Below are 23,482 nucleotides of genomic sequence, written 5' to 3'. Positions count from 1 at the left end.
CACCCAACCGACCTATGTGGCTGCATTTCTACCGGCTGAGGCAGATTCGCCCACTATTGCGGCTGCCGCCGCGGTAGCGGCGCCCCCCAGGCGGCAACCGGATTCTGGACTATGTTTTTTCCATGCGAAGTTCGGGACAAAAGCCAGGCGCTGCCGACCCCCGTGCAGTTTTCGAGGACCGCCGCCGGGAAACGCCGGGGCCGGCGCTCAGCAGTAGCCATGAGTGTCGGCAGTACTGGCAGGCTGCTCTTCATCCAAGACTCCCTCTCTGGACGTCGGTTCCTGTGTGACACGGGCGCGCAGAGGAGCGTCCTGCCAGCATCAAACTTGGACATGCTGTCCGAGTCTCATGGCCCCCCCATGGAAGCGGCCAACGGCAGCCCCATCCGCACTTATGGAATACGGTACGTGGAAGTGTGTTTTGGTGGACAGCGTTTCAGTTGGAACTTTGTGACTGCTAAAGTGACAGTGCCGCTCATCGGGGCAGATTTTCTCTGTGCTTTCGGCCTCCTTGTGGATGTTAAAAACAGGCGTTTGGTGGATGCAATTACGTTCTGCTCCTACAAGTGCAGTCTCAGCGCGACAGACTCAATCAGACTTTCCAGCATGCTACCCACCGCAGACGTTTTTCTGCGCCTCCTCGCAGATTTCCCCACCCTGGTGCAGCCCACGTTCTCGTCAGCTACCACCAAACATGGTGTGGAACACCACATCTCCACCACATCTCCACCACGGGCCCCCCTGTGCACGCACGTGCCCGGCGACTGGACATCGCTAGAGCTGAATTTGAGACCATGGAACGCCTCGGGATAATTCGCCGCTCAGACAGCCCGTGGGCGTCGCCCCTCCACATGGTGGAGAAGCCCGGAGGTGGTTGGCGGCCGTGCGGGGATTACCGCAGACTCAACGAGGCGACTACCCCAGACCGTTACCCGGTCCCCCACATACAAGACTTTTCCGCCAACCTGGCTGGTAAAACTGTATTTTCTAAGGTAGATCTCGTCCGGGGCTATCATCAGGTGCCGGTCCACCCCTCTGATATTCCGAAGACAGCTGTAATTACCCCATTTGGACTGTTTGAATTTTTACGTATGCCGTTTGGCCTTAAGAGCGCCGCACAGACTTTCCAGCGGTTGATGGACTCTGTTTTACGTGATTTGCCGTTTTTGTTTGTTTACTTGGACGATATCCTGGTAGCAAGCACCTCGCAAGCCGAACATGTGACCCACCTTAGGACTCTTTTTCAGCGTCTTAGCCAACACGGGCTCATTGTTAACCCGGCTAAGTGCCAATTCGGGGTGTTTGTGATCGACTTCCTCGGTCATCGTGTCACGGAGTGCGGGGCAGTTCCCCTCCCAGCAAAGGTGGCTGCCATTGCAAACTTCCCCCGCCCACTCACGGTTAAGGCTCTCCAGGAGTTCCTAGGCATGGTAAATTTTTACCATCGTTTTATTCCCAGGGCAGCTGACCTCATGCGGCCGCTGTATGATGCTCTTAAAGGAGCTGCTCGCAAGCACATGGTGGACTGGTCTGACACGCGGCACAGTGCTTTTGTGGGGGTCAAGTCTGCTCTCGCTAACGCTACCCTGCTGGCACACCCATTACCCGATGCTCCCATTGCAATCACCACGGACGCGTCAGACTATGCCGTAGGTGCAGTGCATGAGCAGTGGGTGGGCGGCACTTGGCAACCTTTGGCTTTCTTCAGCAGGCAGTTGCGTCCCTGCGAGCGGAAATATAGCACATTTGACCGTGAGCTCCTCGGCCTCTATCTGGCCATACGCCATTTCCGTTCGTTGCTCGAGGGCCGGCCTTTCACAGCTTTTGTGGACCACAAACCACTCACTTTCGCGATGGCCAAGACAGCTGAACCGTGGTCGGCTCGGCAACAGAGGCACCTCTCCTACGTCTCAGAGTTCACGACAGACATCCAACACCTTGCTGGTAAGAACAATGTCGTCGCTGACTGCCTTTCCCGAGCTGTCGCTGGCGCTGTCCATGTCGGGCTCGATTTTGCTCAAATGGCAGTTGACCAGGCCGACGACCCTGACATCAAAGCTCTGAGGGCTGCAACCACAGGGTTACGGTTGTCTGAGGTCCCTTTTGAGGACACAGGGGTTATGCTCCTTTGTGACATCGCTACCGGTCGGCCACGGCCCCTTGTGCCCGCCTGTTGGAGGCGGCGTGTTTTCGACTCCATCCATGGCCTTTCTCACCCGGGGAGGAAACCTTCCCAGCGGCTAGTAGCTGCAAAATTTGTCTGGCGGGGATTAAAGAAAGATGTTAGGGACTGGGTTTCCACCTGTGTAGCATGCCAGCGCTCAAAGGTGCACTGCCACACGCGGGCTCCACTGGCACCGTTTACGGTTCCGGAGCGCCGTTTTGACCATGTCAATGTGGACTTGGTCGGCCCTCTTCCATCCTCACGCAGCTACACATACCTTCTCACGATGGTTGACAGGACCACCAGCTGGCCGGAAGCAGTACCTCTGACGTCCGCCACCTCCGCAGAGGTGGCACGCGCTTTCATTGGTACGTGGGTTGCCCGTTTCGGTACCCCGTCGGACATATCATCCGACCGGGGCTCGCAGTTCACTTCTGAGCTTTGGGCCGCTGTGGCCGAGAGCTTGGGAGTGAAACTCCACCACACAACGGCGTATCACCCACAGGCCAATGGTATGTGTGAGCGATTTCACAGATCCATGAAGGCAGCGCTTAGGGCGTCCCTGAAGGACAGCGCCTGGGTAGACAAACTCCCTTGGGTAATGCTGGGCCTTCGGACTGCCCCCAAGGAAGACCTGCAATCTTCCTCGGCAGAGTTGGTGTATGGGCAGCCCCTGCGGGTGCCGGGTGATTTCATTCCTAACACGACGGCATCTTGGTCCGCTGGTGAGCAACGAGCTGCTCTCCTCGATGCTGCCAAGGGTTTTGCCCCCATCCCCACTTCTCAGCACGGACTTACGCCGTCTCATGTTCCCACTTCTTTAAGGGGTGCAGCTTTTGTTTTTGTCCGCCACGACGCCCACCGCGGCCCCTTTCAGCCCCCTTACAATGGGCCATTTCGCGTCCTAGAGAGCGGGGACAAACATTTTCTCTTGGATATCGGGGGTCGGTCTGAAAAGATCACGGTGGACCGGCTGAAAGCGGCCCACTTAGATCTTAGTCAGCCGGTTACCACAGCTGTACCCCCACGCCGGGGTCGTCCGCCCGCGTTGCCTAGGCCTCATAATGACTTTTTGCATCCTTCTGAGCAATCCCTCGGTACCTTGGACTGTGCAGATTCCATTCCGGTTCCCCCTGCTGACTCCCCGGCGTTAGTACCAGTCCGGCGCACCCGGTCTGGTAGACCTGTTCGTGCCCCTGTCTATTGACCGTTATTTTCCTTAGTGAGGGCGAATTCTGGGGGGACGTGTGTAGCGGTTGATTTACGGACATAATTCGCCACACCTAGTGCTTGACCTTATTGTTATTGTTCACTGTACTGTTCGAGTGTGCACATGACAATGTTGTTCTGTTTCACTGTACTGTTCAATTAGGCACATGACAAGGTTGTTCCGTTGCAGGTAATTCGGCGCGGCCCCTTTAAGTGGCCGTCAGTAGATTCTCCCAAAGGTGGGGGTTTGTTGTTCCCGCCATTTTTGAGTGTTTTAAGCCAGTCTGTTTTGTTCTAAAAGAATAAAGGACGCACACGTTTTTGTGTGTCAACGATACACAAAGTTGTCTTGCTTTCACGCTACGAGCACAACAGCACGTCATTTATTTGCTCAAAACAGTTTTATCAAAAGTCCAGTTAGGGAGTATTTTTTGGGGTAAAATTTGCCAGTGAGCACACCAGCTGCAGTCTTGTTACTCAGCTTTGCACTCATCACTGACCGTATAACAACCATCTACGGTCACGGTAAAGGAGAATACACGGTCAAAATAAATTGTGTGATTAGTCTGCTTGTATACATGGTTGATGCAATATGTTTATGTTTATGGCTTTCTTGGTTGCTTTGTTGGGTCTGCTCCTGTCTCTGGTCATGCACCTCCCCCAACCCAACACACACACACTTATCGCAGTTTTTGCCAACAAGAGTATTTCTCAGTGGCCTTGTGGTTAGAATGAAAGATTGTGAGTTCAAACACTGGCCAAGTCATTTCAAAGACTATAAAAATGGGACCCATTGCCTCCCTGCCTGGCACTCAGCATCAAGGGTTGGAATTGGGGGTAAAATCACCAAAAAATTATCCCTGAGCGCGGCCACCGTTGCTGCTCACTGCTCTCCTCACCTCCCAGGTGGTGAACATGGGGACGGGTCAAATGCAGAGGATCATTTTTCCACACTTAGTGTGTGCGTGACGATCGTTGAGACTTTAACTTTAAAACACTTTTGACATCAAGAAAGAACTTGTACAAAACTTGAGCTTATAGAAAAATACCTTCAAAATACACACACACACACACACGCTAATCGCAGTATTTGCCAAAAAGTGACTTGCTCAGTGGTCTTGTGGTTAGAGTGTCTGCCCTGAGACTGGAAGGTCGTGAGTTCAAACCCTGGCCGAGTCATACCAAAGACTAAAAAAACGGGACCCATTGCCTCCCTGCTTGACACTCAGCATCAAGGGTTGGAATTGGGGGTAAAATCACCAAAAAGTATCCCAGAGCACGTCCACCGCTGCTGCTCACTGCTCCCCTCACCTCCTAGGAGGTGAACATGGGGATGGGGTCAAATGCAGAGGAATATTTCACCACACCTAGTGTGTGTGTGTGACTATTGTTGGGACTTTAACTGTAAAACACTTTTGAAATCAAGAAAGAACTTGTACAAATCTTGAGTTTATAGGAAAATACCCTCAAAACACTTTAACTTCTATAAAGGTAAAGAGATGTTAGTGTCATGGCGCGGACTCGAACCCGCGTTTCCTCTACGGCTAGATCTGCGGACGCCTCCTCTGACAGCGCGCCAAAGCGTTCCTCCATTGACAGCATGCTCAGACACGTCTCCGCTTGTGCTGAGCGCAGCACGCCCACGCGAAACGAGCCTGCACACAATCAGGAATCAGAACACCTGGACTTGACGAGAGGGAGCGACATAAAAGACCATAAGAGACCTTTGCCAGAACGTAGCCAATCTCCTTTGAGTAAGCATCACGTCTGGCACACACTCCGTTGTTCTTTGCTCGCCTTCTTGTGCTCTTCCTCTGTCCCGACTTGATGTCTTTTGTGTTTCCCACAGTGTTTTCTGTGATCGTGTCCTGCCTCATGACCTTCTCCTGGATCTTTGCTTGCCCTCCCCGATCCTGGACCCGATCCATTGTTGCCTCTCTCCAGCCCCGACCGCTTGCCTCACTGCCTTCCCCCTTGGATTTGACGAAAGATACATCCAACATCGCCCGGAAAAGGGTGGAGTGCCATCTCCGGGTTGGGGAGGAGACCCTGCCCCAAGTGGAGGAGTTCAAGTACCTAGGAGTCTTGTTCACGAGTGGGGGAAGAGTGGATCGTGAGATCAACAGGCGGATCTGTGCGGCGTCTTCAGTAATGCGGACGTTGTATCGATCCGTTGTGGTGAAGAAGGAGCTGAGCCGGAAGGCAAAGCTCTCAATTTACCGGTCGATCTACGTTCCCATCCTCACCTATGGTCATGAGCTTTGGGTCATGACTGAAAGGATAAGATCACGGGTACAAGCGGCCGAAATGAGTTTGGGGCTCTCCCTTAGAGATAGGGTGAGAAGCTCTGCCATCCGGGAGGAACTCAAAGTAAAGCCGCTGCTCCTTCACATCGAGAGGAGCCAGATGAGGTGGTTCGGGCATCTGGTCAGGATGCCACCCGAACGCCTCCCTAGGGAGGTGTTTAGGGCACGTCCAGCTGGTAGGAGGCCACGGGGAAGACCCAGGACACGTTGGGAAGACTCGGGATCCCCTGGGAAGAGCTAGACGAAGTGGCTGGAGATAGGGAAGTCTGGGTTTCCCTGCTTAGGCTGCTGCCCCCGCGACCCGACCTCGGATAAGCGGAAGATGATGGATGGATGGATGGATACGTCCAACATGCAAAGACAACACCCCCTGGTAAATTCCACATTGTTATTTCCACACATCGTCCGCATTCATTCTCTAGTAGTAGCGTCCACACCCCACACATTCATCAAAGGTTTTAATAAACCTTCTAAAACCGCAGTTCAGTCCTGGTGTTGCCTCCTTCCCTTTGCCTCAGTTTGTGTTAATATTCCAGGTAAATGGAACCAATTGATTGGATATACATGATTTCTGATGGGGAAAAATTGCTTTAGTTTCCTTACAATTCGGTTTTCGTCCGACCTACAGGGACGAGTTACAAACAAATCACATCTAGAATTCAATACGGTGTATCCACTGAATCGGCACAAACGGATGTTATAATAACCCGGACATGACAATATAGTAATTATAAACATATCCCGGTTCAATGATTGTGGCTCAAAGGCCCGCCTCAGCTAAAAATTGATGGTCATATATTGGATTAATTAGTCCTGGCACAACAGAAGCATTGAGCTTGCTTCTTTACGACCTGAGAGCCGAGCGAAATGAGTTGCTTTATTTTCATAACAAACGACGACAGAGCCGAGCGTTTCGGCGCAGTGACCCCCCGTGGTCAGGCCATCATCGGCTCCAAAAAGACAAAACCCTCCCTCAGTGACCTGGCAAGCAGGAGTGTTTTCATCTAGAAAATCGCTGGGGCTTGGACTGATTATTGATATTCCACATGTTTGGATTCATCCCCTAATGCCAACATTCATTACATGTTTTTTTGTTGTTGTTGTTGTTTATTCAAGCAGTCTGGTTTTATGCTACAATTAAGCCCCATCAGCTTGATACGCATCTTAAGATTGTATTTAGAGGGCGAGGGCTGAGTTCATTAATATTATCTCGCGAGGAGACCCAACCTAAAAGTGTCTTAATGAAAGAGTCACCCATGTGTGCAGGAAGCGGGATGCCAGATAAGGATTCTTGGCTTGGGATGTTTTACATTCTTCCAAGCATACGGCATTAAAGACACCTGCAGACACACCTGCAAACCAACAAAGAAGAAATACATTCACTGGAAAATACAAACCCCGTTTCTATATGAGTTGGGAAATTGTGTTTGATGTAAATATAAACGGAATACAATGATTTGCAAATCCTTTTCAACCCATATTCAATTGAATGCACTACACTTTTCCCCTTTGCATCAGTCCATCTTAGATTTCTGGATGTTGTTGATAAATTTCGCTTTGAAAAGAAAAGCTTTAACTTGCGCTTACAGATGTAGCGACGAACTGGATTTAGTGACAGTGGTTTTTTGAAGTGTTCCTGAGCCCATGTGGTGATATCCTTTAGAGCAGGGGCGCTCACACTTTTTCTGCAGGCGAGCTACTTTTCAATTGACCAAGTCGAGGAGATCTACCTCATTCCTATTTATAATTTGTATTTATTTATTTATGAAAGAGACATTTTTGTTAACAAGTTAATGGTGTTTAATGATAATACAAGCATGTTTAACACACATAGATTCCTTTCTTTCATGAAGACAAGAATATAAGTTGGTGTATTACCTGATTCTGATGACTTGCATTGATTGGAATTAGACAGTGGTGTTGATAACGTCCGCATTTTCAAATGGAGGGAAAAAAAAGTCCTCCTTTCTGTCCAATACCGCATGAAAGTGGTTGGATTTGGCATCTCATTTGTCCAACTTGCATACTCCTTTTTAAACACTTTGTTATGAGAGTAGCATATGTGTGTGGCCCTTTAATGTCTGGCAGCAGGTGAGTGACGTCAGTGACTGTGCGGGTGGGCAAGCAAGTGAGAAAGCGGTCGCTGAGGGCGGGGGAGAAATACATTGGCATCAAACTCCGTAGCTTGCTAGCTTGTGCACGCTAGCTTTCTGAGACTCTTATTTTGTTAGCACAGGCAGGATGAAACAGGTCTTTTATGGTGAAGACAGGAACTGTGCAGTCGGTCTTTAGAGTTTTGACAGTAGGTACGGAGTCTCTAGAAATAAAATGTGTTTCTCTGCGTCCGCCCCGTTTGTGATTTTTCTCTTAAATATGAGCTCGCAGCAGCCAGCGTCATCTCACAAGATCCTCGGGTGCCGAGAATGTCAAACAACTGACGAAAGTGAAGTCTTGGTATGATTGATGATTGCTCATTTTTATGTCTATTTTTTAATGCCTGGCTTGAGATCGACTGACACACCCTCCGAGATCGACCAGTCGATCGCGATCGACGTAATGCCCACCCCTGCTTTAGAGATTGATGTCGGTTTTTGATACAGTGCCGTCAGAGGTCACGGTCATTCAATGTTGGTGTCCGGCCATGCCGCTTAAATGGAGTGATTTCTGCGGATTCTCTGAACCTTTTGATGATATTATGGACCGTAGATGTTGAAATCCCTAAATTTCTTGCAATTGCACTTTGAGAAACGTTGTTCTTAAACTGTTTGACTATTTGCTCACGCAGTTGTGGACAAAGGGGTGTACCTCGCCCCATCAATTTTTTGTGAAAGACTGAGCATTTTTGGGGATGCTGTTTTTATACCCAATCATGGCACCCACCTGTTCCCAATTAGCCTGCACACCTGTGGGATGTTTCAAATAAGTGTTTGATGAGCATTTCTCACCTTTATCAGTATTTATTGCCACCTTTCCCAACTTCTTTGTCACGTGTTGCTGGCATCAAATTCTAAAGGTAATGATTATTTGCAACAAAAAAAACAAATGTTTATCAGTTTGAACATCAAATATGTTGCCTTTTTAGCATTTTCAACTGAATATGGGTTGAAAAGGATTTGCAAATCTTTGTATTTTGTTTATATTTACATTTAACACAATTTCCCAACTCATATGGAAACGCGGTTTGTAAAACCTTTAGCATATCAGTATGTGGAAGTATGTGGATACATTATGGTTCGCTTCCTCTTTGGTCCGGATGACACAATGTCGAATATTTCCAAAAACAATTTGAAATGTGGACTCGTCAGACCACAGAACACTTTTCCACTTTGCATCAGTCCATCTTAGATGATCTCGGGACCAGAGAAGTCGGCGCCGTTTCTGGATGTTGTTGATAAATGGCTTTCGCTTTGCTTAGTAGAGCTTTAACTTGCACCAACAGATGTAGCAACAAACTGTATTTAGTGACAGTGGTTTTCTGAAGTGTTCCTGAGCCCACGTGGTGATATCCTTTAGAGATTGATGTCAGTTTCTGATAGGGATCAAAAATAACGGTCATTCAATGTTGGTTTCCAGTCATGCCACTTACGCGGAGGGATTTCTCCAAATTCTCTGAACCTTTTGATGATATTATGGACCGTAGATGTTGAAATCCCTACATTTCTTGCAATTGCACTTTGACGAACGTTCTTCTGTTTGACTATTTGCTCACGCAGTTGTGGACAAAGGGGTGTACCTCGCCCCATCCTTTCTTGTGGAAGACTGAGCATTTTTTGGGAAGCTGCTTTTATACCCAATCATGGCACCCACCTGTTCCCGATTAGCCTGCACACCTGCGGGATGTTCCAAATAAGTGTTTGATGAGCATTCCTCAACTTTTTCAGTATTTATTGCCACCTTTCCCAACTTCTTTGTCACGTGTTGCTGACATCAAATTTAATGATTATTTGCAAAAAAAAAAAAATCAAATGTTTATCAGTTTGAACATCAAATATGTTGTCTTTGTAGCATATTCAACTGAATGCGGGTTGAAAATGATTTGCAAATCATTGTATTCCGTTTATATTTACATCTAACACAATTTCTCAACTCATATGGAAGCAGGGTTTGTAGGTTGTCCTGAAGAATTTGGAGGTAGTCCTCATTTTTCATTGTCCCTTTTACTCTCTGTAAAGCACCAGTTCCATTGGAAGCAAAACAGGCCCAGAGTATAATACTACCACCACCATGCTTGACGGTAGGGATGGTGTTCCTGGGATTAAAGGCCTCACCTTTTCTCCTCCAAACATATTGCTGGGTATTTTGGCCAAACCGCTCATGTTTTGTTTCACACGGACAAAAGATAAGACCATCTGGAGCAGGGGTGCCCATTACGTCGATCGCGAGCTACCAGTCGACCGCGGGGGGTGTGTCAGTCGATCTCCAGCCAGGCTTTTAAAAAAAATAGACCTAAAAATTAGTGAACATCAATCTTCACCAAGACGTCACTTAAATGACATTCACGGTACCGGAGGGTCTTGTGAGATGACGCTGGCTGCTGCAAGATCATTATTATGAAAATATGACCGACAGGAAGGCGAGAAACACTTTTTATTTCAACACTCTCGCACCGTACCTTCCGTCGAAACTCTAAAGGCCGACTGCACATTTCCTATCTTCACAATAAAAGCCCTGCTTCATGCTGCCTGCGCTAACTAAATACAGAGTCTCGGAAAACTGGCGTGCACAAGCGATCCCTCAGAAAGCTGGCGTGCACATCACTTGTGCACGCCAGCTTTCCGAGACTCTTATTTTGTTAGCGCAGGCAGCATGAAGCAGGGCTTTTATTGTGAAGATAGGAAATGTGCAGTCGGCCTTTAGAGTTTTGACGGAAAGGACGGCGCGAAAGTCTGTTGAAATAAAAAGTGTTTCTCGCCTTCCTCTCTGTCATTTTTTCATAATAATGAACTGGCAGCAGCCAGCGTCATCTCACAAGACCCTCGGGTGCCGTGAATGTCAATCAAGCAAGCTACGGAATTTGCCGCCAATGTTTTTCTTGTAAAGTGTATGGAAGCTGGATGAATTAGATGCCAAAAACCAACCACTTTCATGTGGTATTGTACAGAAAGGACAACTTTTTTTTCTCCTCCATTTGAAAATGTGGGCGTTATCATCATTACTGTCTGATTCCAATCAATGCAAGTCATCAGAATCAGGTAATACACCAACTTATATTCTTGTCTTCGTGAAAGAAAGACATCTATATGTGTTACACATGCTTGTATTATCATTAAACACATTTAACTTGTTTACAAAAAATGTCTCTTTCATAAATAAATAAATATAAATGATATATATGAATGAGGTAGATCCCCTCGAGTTGGTCAATTGAAAAGTAGCTCGCCTGCAGAAAAAGTGTGGGCACCCCTGATCCGGAGGAAAGTTCTGTGGTCATTGTGAGGGTTCCTGCCACCCTCCTCAAAGTTGCTAAGTGCCAGTGAAAGCGACACAGACCCCCAAGTTGTAAGTCCATGCATCTTCCTAAAAGTTATGAAAATATTTTATGAAGGTTGAAAAATTAGTTTGTGCTGCTGCCTGCCACAAATAAATGAATGCATGGGAATTTAGAAACCCTGATGTTTGTTACTGTGTGTGCATTTTGCAGTGGTATTGAACTGCAGTTTATCGTAACATAATATTAATTCTCAAGTAGCGAAATAACTTAATATAAGAAAAAAAAATAGCTCTCAGTATGATTGTGGATTGCAGGATCGTGCAGGTGTATCACTTGTTGTGGTCACTCAGTGTAAATTGTGCATTCAGCTCGATAGATGGTCAAGGTAAAAAAAAATGAATACATAAAAAAAAGGAACCAGGTAGTGCATACCTAAACAGTCTATTGGCCGAGGGCCCCCTGTAGGCGATGTTATTGAAGAAAACTTCCAGCTCGTTGTCGTTGTCAAAGTCGGCTGCAATAACGGTGCGGACCGGGGACGGCATGGAAAACTTCTGCGAGGCGATGTCCTGGGAAGAAATAAAAAAATAATTATTTCAAACCAGGTAAAAACCTTTGTTTTGTACTTGTACATCGTTTTATTTCAACTTCGTGTTAAAAAGGTAGCACAGGATCAGCTTGCGCAATGCTCATCCTATAACTTTCAGGTCGCCAGGTCATGTTCCGGGCTTCACGGTGGAAGAGGGGTTAGTGCGCCTGCCTCACAATACGAAGGTCCTGCAGTCCTGGGTTCAAATCCAGGCTTCGGATCTTTCTGTGTGGAGTTTGCATGTTCTCCCCGTGAATGCGTGGGTTCCCTCCGGGTACTCCGGCTTCCTCCCACTTCCAAAGATATGCACCTGGGGATAGGTTGATTGGCAACACTAAATTGTCCCTAGTGTGTGAATGTCAATCAATCAATCAATCAATCAATGTTTATTTATATAGCCCCAAATCACAAATGTCTCAAAGGACTGCACAAATCATTACGACTACAACATCCTCGGAAGAACCCACAAAAGGGCAAGGAAAACTCACACCCAGTGGGCAGGGAGAATTCACATTCAGTGGGACGCCAGTGACAATGCTGACTATGAGAAACCTTGGAGAGGACCTCAGATGTGGGCAACCCCCCCCCCCTCTAGGGGACCGAAAGCAATGGATGTCGAGCGGGTCTAACATGATACTGTGAAAGTTCAATCCATAGTGGCTCCAAGACAGCAGTGAGAGTCCCGTCCACAGGAAACCATCTCAAGCGGATCAGCAGCGTAGAGATGTCCCCAACCGATACAGGCGAGCGGTCCATCCTGGGTCCCGACGAGCGGTCCATCCTGGGTCTCGACTCTGGACAGTCAGTACTTCATCCATGGTCATCGGACCGGACCCCCTCCACAAGGGAGGGGGGGACATAGGAGAAAGAAAAGAAGCGGCAGATCAACTGGTCTAAAAAGGAGGTCTATTTAAAGGCTAGAGTATACAGATGAGTTTTAAGATGAGACTTAAATGCTTCTACTGAGGTAGCATCTCGAACTGTTACCGGGAGGGCATTCCAGAGTACTGGAGCCCGAACGGAAAACGGAAAAATGTGAGTGTGAATGTTGTCTGTCTATCTGTGTTGGCCTTGCGATGAGGTGGCGACTTGTCCAGGGTGTACCCCGCCTTCCGCCCGATTGTAGCTGAGATAGACCCCGAAAGGGAATAAGCGGTAGTAAAAGGGATGGATGGAAGGTCATGTTCCTCAACAAAACAGCAATAAAAATCTAGTCCAGTTGTCCTTGAGTCAAACATTGATCTGTCAATGCTCACTCCCTCACTGTTAAAATGTAATATTATCAGAAAAGTACACGCACACACACGAAAAAAAACAAAAACTCATCAGACTGTTTTTGGACGTGAAAGTAACAGATGTCTTCCTGCTTCAGCGATGCGGTGATAAGTCGGGAAAGAATTATAGAGCAGCCCTTCACTACCTTCAGTATTTACACCATGTTTTAATTATAAGGCTCATAAAGCTGCCTAGAGGGGGTGACCTTCTTGCTTTTTAAGGTGAAGGAGAGGCAATGGCCGACTGAGGCCATGACGGAGGGAAAGAGGGCGGAGTAGATGTATGATGGATAAAGAAGACTCACTTTATTACTGCAGGAAACACACAAGCTTTGCAGGGAAAGGAGAGAAACCATATATATGTGAGATTGTCACTGCGTTGAAGAGTATGATGTTAGATTAATAATGTCTATATTATCACTAACTTTAGTATGCTTAAAGTCCGTTGCTTTAGTTATTAGCTATTGTGCTTAAGTTAGACTTTTTCTAACCTATGCAAGGACAAAACTTCTTGTCTGAGGGGTGGCCTATTTTTGTTTTACAGCCAAGGACTTCTAGGACCGCAAAGAAGATACGATGACAGCACGCGGACGAAGCAGGGACAAGGCGAAATCACAAGGCCCCCAGCCAATTCCGTCACGTATTGTGCGTCCTGGACCTGCTTTGCATAATATATGTGACCACACCTTTTAGAGCCGGCCTCAGTGATGTTGACTATGGAACTCTGAATAAAAAGAGGGATGCGGGAGCTGAACCTTAGCGCGTAGGGCGAGACTGTGTTTAAGTGTTCAGCGCCATGCGTTCTCCTCATGAGCTATATTGAACTCTGTCTCTGCATGGTTCTTTGCTTCTTGTCTGACATATGAACAGCAGGACAGGTTCAATATACTGAATATTTCATCAGAACTATAATGTGAAACCTCTGAGATTGGAGGTGTCCCTATGGAATAATGGAAGGAGGAATAGTCTGCTCCAAGGTCAAAGTTTCACCATCGTAAAACTTTTAACAGGGATGTCACAAAATAATGTGTTTAACTATCATGTAAGTGTGATAGACATGTTTAGCAAAAACAAAAAGCATTCAATCTTAACTTTACGGATGAACAATGAAGGTTTGGTTGTGTTACGGCTGTGCCTCTCCCACCCTCCGTCCAAGATTTCAGTCACAGTGGGTAGCAATGGTCTATATCAGGGGTGGCCACACGTTTTCTGCAGGCGAGCTACTTTTCAAATGACCAAATCGAGGGGATCTACCTCATTCTTATATATTATTAATATTTATTTATTTATGAAAGATACATTTTTGTTAACAAGTCAAATGTGTTTAATGATAATACAAGCATGTGTAACACATATAGATGTCTTTCTTTCATGAAGACTAGAATATAACTTTCTAGTGCTACGGCACTCGCTGGTTCTATAGTTGTATGGCACGTTTGAGGTCTATGGTTCTGCGACACAAGTTGGTGCCATGGTTCTATGGCACCAGATCATCCTGTGATTCCACAGCCCTCGTAATACTATGGTTCTGTAACACTTTTTGGACTAAGTCACTTGTTGGTTCTATGGTATTACGGCACTTATTGGTGCTATTTCACTTGTTAGGTTAACGGGACTACGACACAAGATTGTTTTATAGTTCTATGACACTGGTTAGTTCTATGGTTCTATGACACTTTTTGTTCAATGGCACTTATTAGACCATGGTACTATGGCAGTTGTTGGTTATTTTGCACTTTTTGTTTCTATGGAACTCAGGACCATTTTTGGGTCTCTGGTTCTACGACACGTGTCTGCGATGATTCCGTTTGCCTATGGCATTTGTTAAATCTATGGCACTTATTGGTAGAAATTCACTTGTTGGTTCTAAGGGTCTATGGCACTTTTCGGGACTATGATTGGGTAGCAGATGTTGTTTCGACGAAACTTGCTGGTGCTTCGGCACTTGCTGGTTTCACAGTTGTATGGCACGATTGAGGTCTATGGTTCTGCGACACAAGTTGGTGGCATGGTTCTATAGCACCAGATCATCCTGTGATTCCACAGCCCTCGTAATACTATGGTTCTGTAACACTTTTTGGACTAAGTCACTTGTTGGTTCTATGGTAGTACGGCACTTATTGGTGCTATTTCACTTGTTAGGTTAACGGGACTACCACACAAGATTGTTTTATAGTTCTATGACACTGGTTAATTCTATGGTTCTATGACCCTTTTGTTCAATGGCACTTATAAGACTATGGTACTATGGCAGTTGTTGGTTATTTTGCACTTTTTGTTTCTATGGAACTCAGGACCATTTTTGGGTCTCTGGTTCTACGACACGTGTATGCGATGATTCCATTTGCCTATGGCATTTGTTAAATCTATGGCACTTATTGGTAGAAATTCACTTGTTGGTCCTAAGGGTCCATGGCACCTTTCGGGACTATGATTGGGTAGCAGATGTTGTTTCGACGAAACTTGCTGGTGCTTCGGCACTTGCTGGTTTCACAGTTGTATGGCACGATTGAGGTCTATGGTTCTGCGGCATATGTTGGTGCCATGGTTCTTTGGCACCAGATCATTCTGTGGTTCCACAGCACTCGTAATACTACGGGTCTGTAACACTTGTTGGACTAAGTTACTTGTTGGTTCCTTGGTAATATGGCACTTATTGGTGCTATTTCACTTGTTAGGTTAACGGGACTACCACACAAGATTGTTTTATAGTTCTATGACACTGGTTAGTTCTATGGTTCTATGAAACTTTTTGTTCAAAGGCACTTTTCAGACTATGGTACTATGTCAGTTGTTGGTAATTTGCACTTTTTGTTTCTATGGGACTCAGGCCCATTTTTGTTTCTCTGGTTCTACGACACGTGTATGCGATGGTTCCAATTGTCTATGGCATTTGTTAATTCTATGGCACTTATTGGTAGAAAGTCACTTGTTGATTCTTAGGGTCTATGGCACTTTTCGGTTCCATGATTCGGAAGCACATGTTTCGGCGAAACTTGCTAGTGCTACGGCACTTGCTGGTTCCATAGTTGTATGGCATGTTTGAGGTCTATGGTTCTGAGGCACATGTTGGTGCCATGGTACTATGGCACCAGATCATGCTGTGGTTCCACAGCACTCGTAATACTATGGGTCTGTAACACTTGTTGGACTAAGTTACTTGTTGGTTCCTTGGTAATATGGCACTTATTGGTGCTATTTCACTTGTTAGGTTAACGGGACTACCACACAAGGTTGTTTTATAGTTCTATGACACTGGTTAGTTCTATGGTTCTATGACACTTTTTGTTCAATGGCACTTATTAGACCATGGTACTATGGCAGTTGTTGGTTCTTTTGCACTTTTTGTTTCTATGGGACTCAGGACCATTTTTGGGTCTCTGGTTCTATGACACGTGATTGCGATGATTCCAATTGTCTATGGCATTTGTTAATTCTATGGCACTTATTGGTAGAAAGTCACTTGTTGGTTCTAAGGGTCTATGGCACCTTTCGGGACTATGATTGGGTAGCAGATGTTGTTTCGACGAAACTTGCTGGTGCTTCGGCACTTGCTGGTTCCATAGTTGTATGGCATGTTTGAGGTCTATGGTTCTGAGGCAATTGTGGGTGCCATGGTTCTTTGGCACCAGATCATGCTGTGGTTCCACAGCACTCGTAATACTATGGGTCTGTAACACTTGTTGGACTAAGTTACTTGTTGGTTCCTTGGTAATATGGCACTTATTGGTGCTATTTCACTTGTTAGGTTAACGGGACTACCACACAAGATTGTTTTATAGTTCTATGACACTGGTTAGTTCTATGGTTCTATGACACTTTTTGTTCAATGGCACTTATTAGACTATGGTACTATGGCAGTTGTTGGTTATTTTGCACTTTTTGTTTCTATGGGACTCAGGACCATTTTTGGGTCTCTGGTTCTACGACACGTGTATGCGATGGTTCCATTTGCCTATGGCATTTGTTAAATCTATGGCACTTATTGGTAGAAATTCACTTGTTGGTTCTTAGGGCCTATGGCACTTTTCGGTTCCATGATTCGGAAGCACATGTTTCGGCGAAACTTGCTAGTGCGACGGCACTTGCTGGTTCTATAGTTGTATTGCATGTTTAAGGTCTATGGTTCTGCGGCACATGTTGGTGCCATGGGTCTTTGGCAGCAGATAATGCTGTGGTTCCACAGCACTTGTAATACTATGGGTCTGTAACACTTGTTGGACTAAGTTACTTGTTGGTTCCTTGGTAATATAGCACTTTTTGGTGCTATTTCACTCGTTGGGTCTATGGGACTACGGCACTAGATTGTTTTACAGTTTTACGACACTCGTTATTTCTATGGTTTGATGACACTTTTTATTATATGGCAATTTTTGGACTATGGTACTTGTTTGGTCTTTTGCACTTGTTGTTTCTATGGGACTCAGTCCCATTTTTGGGTCTCTGGTTCTACGACACGTGTATGCGATGGTTCCGATTGTCTATGGCATTTGTTAATTCTATGGAAGTTATTGGTAGAAGGTACATTTTTGGTTCTTGGGGTCTATGGCACTTTTCGGTTCCATGATTCGAAAGGACATGTTTCGGCGAAACTTGCTAGTGCTACGGCACTTGCTGGTTCCATAGTTGTATTGCATGTTTGAGGTCTATGGTTCTGAGGCACATGTTTTGCCATGGTTCTATGGCACCGGATCATGCTGTGGTTCCACCGCACTCGTAATACTATGGGTCTGTAACACTTGCTGGACTAAGTTACTTGTTGGTTCCTTGGTAATATGGCACTTATTGGTGCTATTTCACTTGTTAGGTTAACGGGACTACCACACAAGATTGTTTTATAGTTCTATGACACTGGTTAGTTCTATGGTACTATGACACTTTTTGCTCAATGGCACTTATTAGACTATGGTACTATGGCAGTTGTTGGTTCTTTTGCACTTTTGGTTTCTATGGGACTCAGGACCATTTTTGGGTCGATGGTTCTACGGCACGTGTATGCGAAGCTTCCAATTGTCTATGGCATTTGTTAATTCTATGGCACTTATTGGTAGAAAGTCACTTGTTGGTTCTAAGGGTCTATGGCACTTTTCGGTTCCATGATTCGAAAGCACATGTTTCGGCGAAACTTGCTAGTGCTACGGCACTTGCTGGTTCTATAGTTGTATGGCATGTTTAAGGTCTATGGTTCTGCGGCACATGTTGGTGCCATGGGTCTTTGGCAGCAGATAATGCTGTGGTTCCACAGCACTTGTAATACTATGGGTCTGTAACACTTGTTGGACTAAGTTACTTGTTGGGTCCTTGGTAATATGGCACTCATTGGTGCTATTTCACCTGTTGGGTTGGGTCTATGGGACTACGTCACTAGATTGTTTTACAGTTTTACGACACTCGTTATTTCTATGGTTCGATGACACTTTTTATTCTATGGCATTTTTTGGACTATGGTACTTGTTTCTTTTGCACTTGTTTTATCTATGGAACTCAGGACCATTTTTGTGTCTCTGGTTCTACGACATGTGTATGTGATGGTTCCAATTGTCTATGGCATTTGTTAATTTTATAGCACTTTTTGGTAGAAATTCACTTGTTGGTTCTAAGGGTCTATGGCACTTTTCGGTTCCATGATTCGGAAGCACATGTTTCGGCGAAACTTGCTAGTGCTACGGCACTTGCTGGTTCCATAGTTGTATGGCATGTTTGAGGTCTATGGTTCTGAGGCACATGTTGGTGCCATGGTTCTATGGCACCAGATCATGCTGTGGTTCCACAGCACTTGTAATACTATGGGTCTGTAACACTTGTTGGACTAAGTTACTTGTTGGTTCCTTGGTAATATGGCACTTATTGGTGCTATTTCACTTGTTAGGTTAACGGGACTACCACACAAGGTTGTTTTATAGTTCTATGACACTGGTTAGTTCTATGGTTCTATGACACTTTTTGTTCAATGGCACTTATTAGACCATGGTACTATGGCAGTTGTTGGTTCTTTTGCACTTTTTGTTTCTATGGGACTCAGGACCATTTTTGGGTCTCTGGTTCTATGACACGTGATTGCGATGATTCCAATTGTCTATGGCATTTGTTAATTCTATGGCACTTATTGGTAGAAAGTCACTTGTTGGTTCTAAGGGTCTATGGCACCTTTCGGGACTATGATTGGGTAGCAGATGTTGTTTCGACGAAACTTGCTGGTGCTTCGGCACTTGCTGGTTCCATAGTTGTATGGCATGTTTGAGGTCTATGGTTCTGAGGCAATTGTGGGTGCCATGGTTCTTTGGCACCAGATCATGCTGTGGTTCCACAGCACTCGTAATACTATGGGTCTGTAACACTTGTTGGACTAAGTTACTTGTTGGTTCCTTGGTAATATGGCACTTATTGGTGCTATTTCACTTGTTAGGTTAACGGGACTACCACACAAGATTGTTTTATAGTTCTATGACACTGGTTAGTTCTATGGTTCTATGACACTTTTTGTTCAATGGCACTTATTAGACTATGGTACTATGGCAGTTGTTGGTTATTTTGCACTTTTTGTTTCTATGGGACTCAGGACCATTTTTGGGTCTCTGGTTCTACGACACGTGTATGCGATGGTTCCATTTGCCTATGGCATTTGTTAAATCTATGGCACTTATTGGTAGAAATTCACTTGTTGGTTCTTAGGGCCTATGGCACTTTTCGGTTCCATGATTCGGAAGCACATGTTTCGGCGAAACTTGCTAGTGCGACGGCACTTGCTGGTTCTATAGTTGTATTGCATGTTTAAGGTCTATGGTTCTGCGGCACATGTTGGTGCCATGGGTCTTTGGCAGCAGATAATGCTGTGGTTCCACAGCACTTGTAATACTATGGGTCTGTAACACTTGTTGGACTAAGTTACTTGTTGGTTCCTTGGTAATATAGCACTTTTTGGTGCTATTTCACTCGTTGGGTCTATGGGACTACGGCACTAGATTGTTTTACAGTTTTACGACACTCGTTATTTCTATGGTTTGATGACACTTTTTATTATATGGCAATTTTTGGACTATGGTACTTGTTTGGTCTTTTGCACTTGTTGTTTCTATGGGACTCAGTCCCATTTTTGGGTCTCTGGTTCTACGACACGTGTATGCGATGGTTCCGATTGTCTATGGCATTTGTTAATTCTATGGAAGTTATTGGTAGAAGGTACATTTTTGGTTCTTGGGGTCTATGGCACTTTTCGGTTCCATGATTCGAAAGGACATGTTTCGGCGAAACTTGCTAGTGCTACGGCACTTGCTGGTTCCATAGTTGTATTGCATGTTTGAGGTCTATGGTTCTGAGGCACATGTTGGTGCCATGGTTCTATGGCACCGGATCATGCTGTGGTTCCACCGCACTCGTAATACTATGGGTCTGTAACACTTGCTGGACTAAGTTACTTGTTGGTTCCTTGGTAATATGGCACTTATTGGTGCTATTTCACTTGTTAGGTTAACGGGACTACCACACAAGATTGTTTTATAGTTCTATGACACTGGTTAGTTCTATGGTACTATGACACTTTTTGCTCAATGGCACTTATTAGACTATGGTACTATGGCAGTTGTTGGTTCTTTTGCACTTTTGGTTTCTATGGGACTCAGGACCATTTTTGGGTCGATGGTTCTACGGCACGTGTATGCGAAGCTTCCAATTGTCTATGGCATTTGTTAATTCTATGGCACTTATTGGTAGAAAGTCACTTGTTGGTTCTAAGGGTCTATGGCACTTTTCGGTTCCATGATTCGAAAGCACATGTTTCGGCGAAACTTGCTAGTGCTACGGCACTTGCTGGTTCTATAGTTGTATGGCATGTTTAAGGTCTATGGTTCTGCGGCACATGTTGGTGCCATGGGTCTTTGGCAGCAGATAATGCTGTGGTTCCACAGCACTTGTAATACTATGGGTCTGTAACACTTGTTGGACTAAGTTACTTGTTGGGTCCTTGGTAATATGGCACTCATTGGTGCTATTTCACCTGTTGGGTTGGGTCTATGGGACTACGTCACTAGATTGTTTTACAGTTTTACGACACTCGTTATTTCTATGGTTCGATGACACTTTTTATTCTATGGCATTTTTTGGACTATGGTACTTGTTTCTTTTGCACTTGTTTTATCTATGGAACTCAGGACCATTTTTGTGTCTCTGGTTCTACGACATGTGTATGTGATGGTTCCAATTGTCTATGGCATTTGTTAATTTTATAGCACTTTTTGGTAGAAATTCACTTGTTGGTTCTAAGGGTCTATGGCACTTTTCGGTTCCATGATTCGGAAGCACATGTTTCGGCGAAACTTGCTAGTGCTACGGCACTTGCTGGTTCCATAGTTGTATGGCATGTTTGAGGTCTATGGTTCTGAGGCACATGTTGGTGCCATGGTTCTATGGCACCAGATCATGCTGTGGTTCCACAGCACTTGTAATACTATGGGTCTGTAACACTTGTTGGACTAAGTTACTTGTTGGTTCCTTGGTAATATAGCACTTTTTGGTGCTATTTCACTTGTTGGGTCTATGGGACTACGGCACAAGATTGTTTTATAGTTTTACGACACTCGTTGTTTCTATGGTTTGATGACACTTTTTATTTTATGGCATTTTTTGGACTATGGTACTTGTTGGTTCTTTTGCACTTGTTGTATCTATGGGACTCAGGCCCATTTTTGGTTCGATGGTTCTACGACACGTGCATGTGATGGTTCCATTTGCCTATGGCATTTGTTAATTCTATGGCACTTATTGGTAGAAAGTCACTTGCTGGTTCCATAGTTGTATGGCATGTTTGAGGTCTATGGTTCTGAGGCACATGTTGGTGCCATGGTTCTATGGCACCAGATCATGCTGTGGTTCCACAGCACTCGTAATACTATGGGTCTGTAACACTTGTTGGACTAAGTTACTTGTTGGTTCCTTGGTAATATGGCACTTATTGGTGCTATTTCACTTGTTGGGTCTATGGGACTACGGCACAAGATTGTTTTACAGTTTTACGACACTCGTTATTTCTATGGTTCGATGACACTTTTTATTCTATGGCATTTTTTGGACTATGGTACTTGTTGGTTCTTTTGCACTTGTTGTACCTATGGGACTCAGGACCATTTTTGTGTCTCTGGTTCTACGACACGTGTATGTGATGGTTCCAATTGTCTATGGCATTTGTTAATTCTATGGCACTTATTGGTAGAAAGTCACTTGTTGGTTCTTAGGGCCTATGGCACTTTTCGGTTCCATGATTCGGAAGCACATGTTTCGGCGAAACTTGCTAGTGCTACGGCACTTGCTGGTTCCATAGTTGTATTGCATGTTTGAGGTCTATGGTTCTGAGGCACATGTTGGTGCCATGGTTCTATGGCACCAGATCATGCTGTGGTTCCACAGCACTCGTAATACTATGGGTCTGTAACACTTGTTGGACTAAGTTACTTGTTGGTTCCTTAGTAATATGGCACTTATTGTTGCTATGGCACTAGATTGTTTTACAGTTTTACGACACTCGTTATTTCTATGGTTTGATGACACTTTTTATTCTATGGCATTTTTTGGACTATGGTACTTGTTGGTTCTTTTGCACTTGTTGTTTCTATGGGACTCAGGCCCATTTTTGGGTCGATGGTTCTACGACACGTGTATGTGATGGTTCCATTTGCCTATGGCATTTGTTAATTCCATGGCACTAGTTGGTAGAAAGTCACTTGATGGTTCTAAGGGTCTATGGCACTTTTCGGGACTATGATTCGGTAGCACATGTTGTTTCGACGAAACTTGCTAGTGGCATGTTAAGGTCTATGGTTCTGCGGCACATGTTGGTGCCATGGGTCTATGGCACCAGATCATTCTGTGGTTCCACAGCACTCATAATACTATGGTTCTGTAACACTTTTTGGACTAAGTTACTCATTGGTTCCTTGGTAGTACGACACTTATCGGTGCTATTTCACTTGTTGGGTCTATGGGACTACGGCACTAGATGGTTTTATAGTTTTATGACACTCGTTAGTTCTACGGTTCGACCACACTTTTTGTTCTGTGGCATTTTTTGGACTATGGTACTATGGCACTTGTTGGTTCTATGGGACTCAGGCCCATTTCTGGGTCTCTGGTTCTACGACACGTGTAAGTGATGGTTCCATTTCTCTATGGCATTTGTTAATTCTATGGCACTTTTTGGTACTGTGATTCGGTAGCACATGTTGTTTCGGCGAAACTTGCTAGTTCTACGGCACTTGCTGGTTCTATAGTTGTATGGCACATTTGAGGTCTATGGGTCTGGGGAATATGTTGGTTCTATGGCACTTGCTGGGCCTATAGACGTATGGAATTTTGGGGTCTATATTCCACAGTTCTTCAATTCTATGGTTCTACAGCCCTGATTGAATATATGCGCATTGCTAAAGCTGATGCTCTTATTGGATTATATGTAACAAAAATGTTTGATATGAGCAAAAAAGCCAAATAATGTTGGTCTAGTACTGAATGGTACCTCCTCGG

At 45.1% G+C, this 23,482-nt stretch overlaps 1 protein-coding gene across 1 annotated transcript in view; it reads right to left on the bottom strand.

Annotated features, from left to right (window-relative positions):
* The window catches only part of crtac1b (cartilage acidic protein 1b), a 143,438-nt gene that overhangs the window by 24,655 nt on the left and 95,301 nt on the right, over nucleotides 1-23,482 (bottom strand). The window contains exon 8 of the mRNA XM_061909917.1: nucleotides 11,543-11,679. Within this exon, the coding sequence (XP_061765901.1) occupies nucleotides 11,543-11,679 (137 nt within the window). The remainder of the gene's footprint in view (nucleotides 1-11,542; nucleotides 11,680-23,482) is intronic.

This window comes from Nerophis ophidion, linkage group LG09 (assembly GCF_033978795.1).
Source record: "Nerophis ophidion isolate RoL-2023_Sa linkage group LG09, RoL_Noph_v1.0, whole genome shotgun sequence".
NCBI lineage: Eukaryota > Metazoa > Chordata > Actinopteri > Syngnathiformes > Syngnathidae > Nerophis > Nerophis ophidion.
This window is presented reverse-complemented; position numbering and strand designations above follow the sequence as displayed.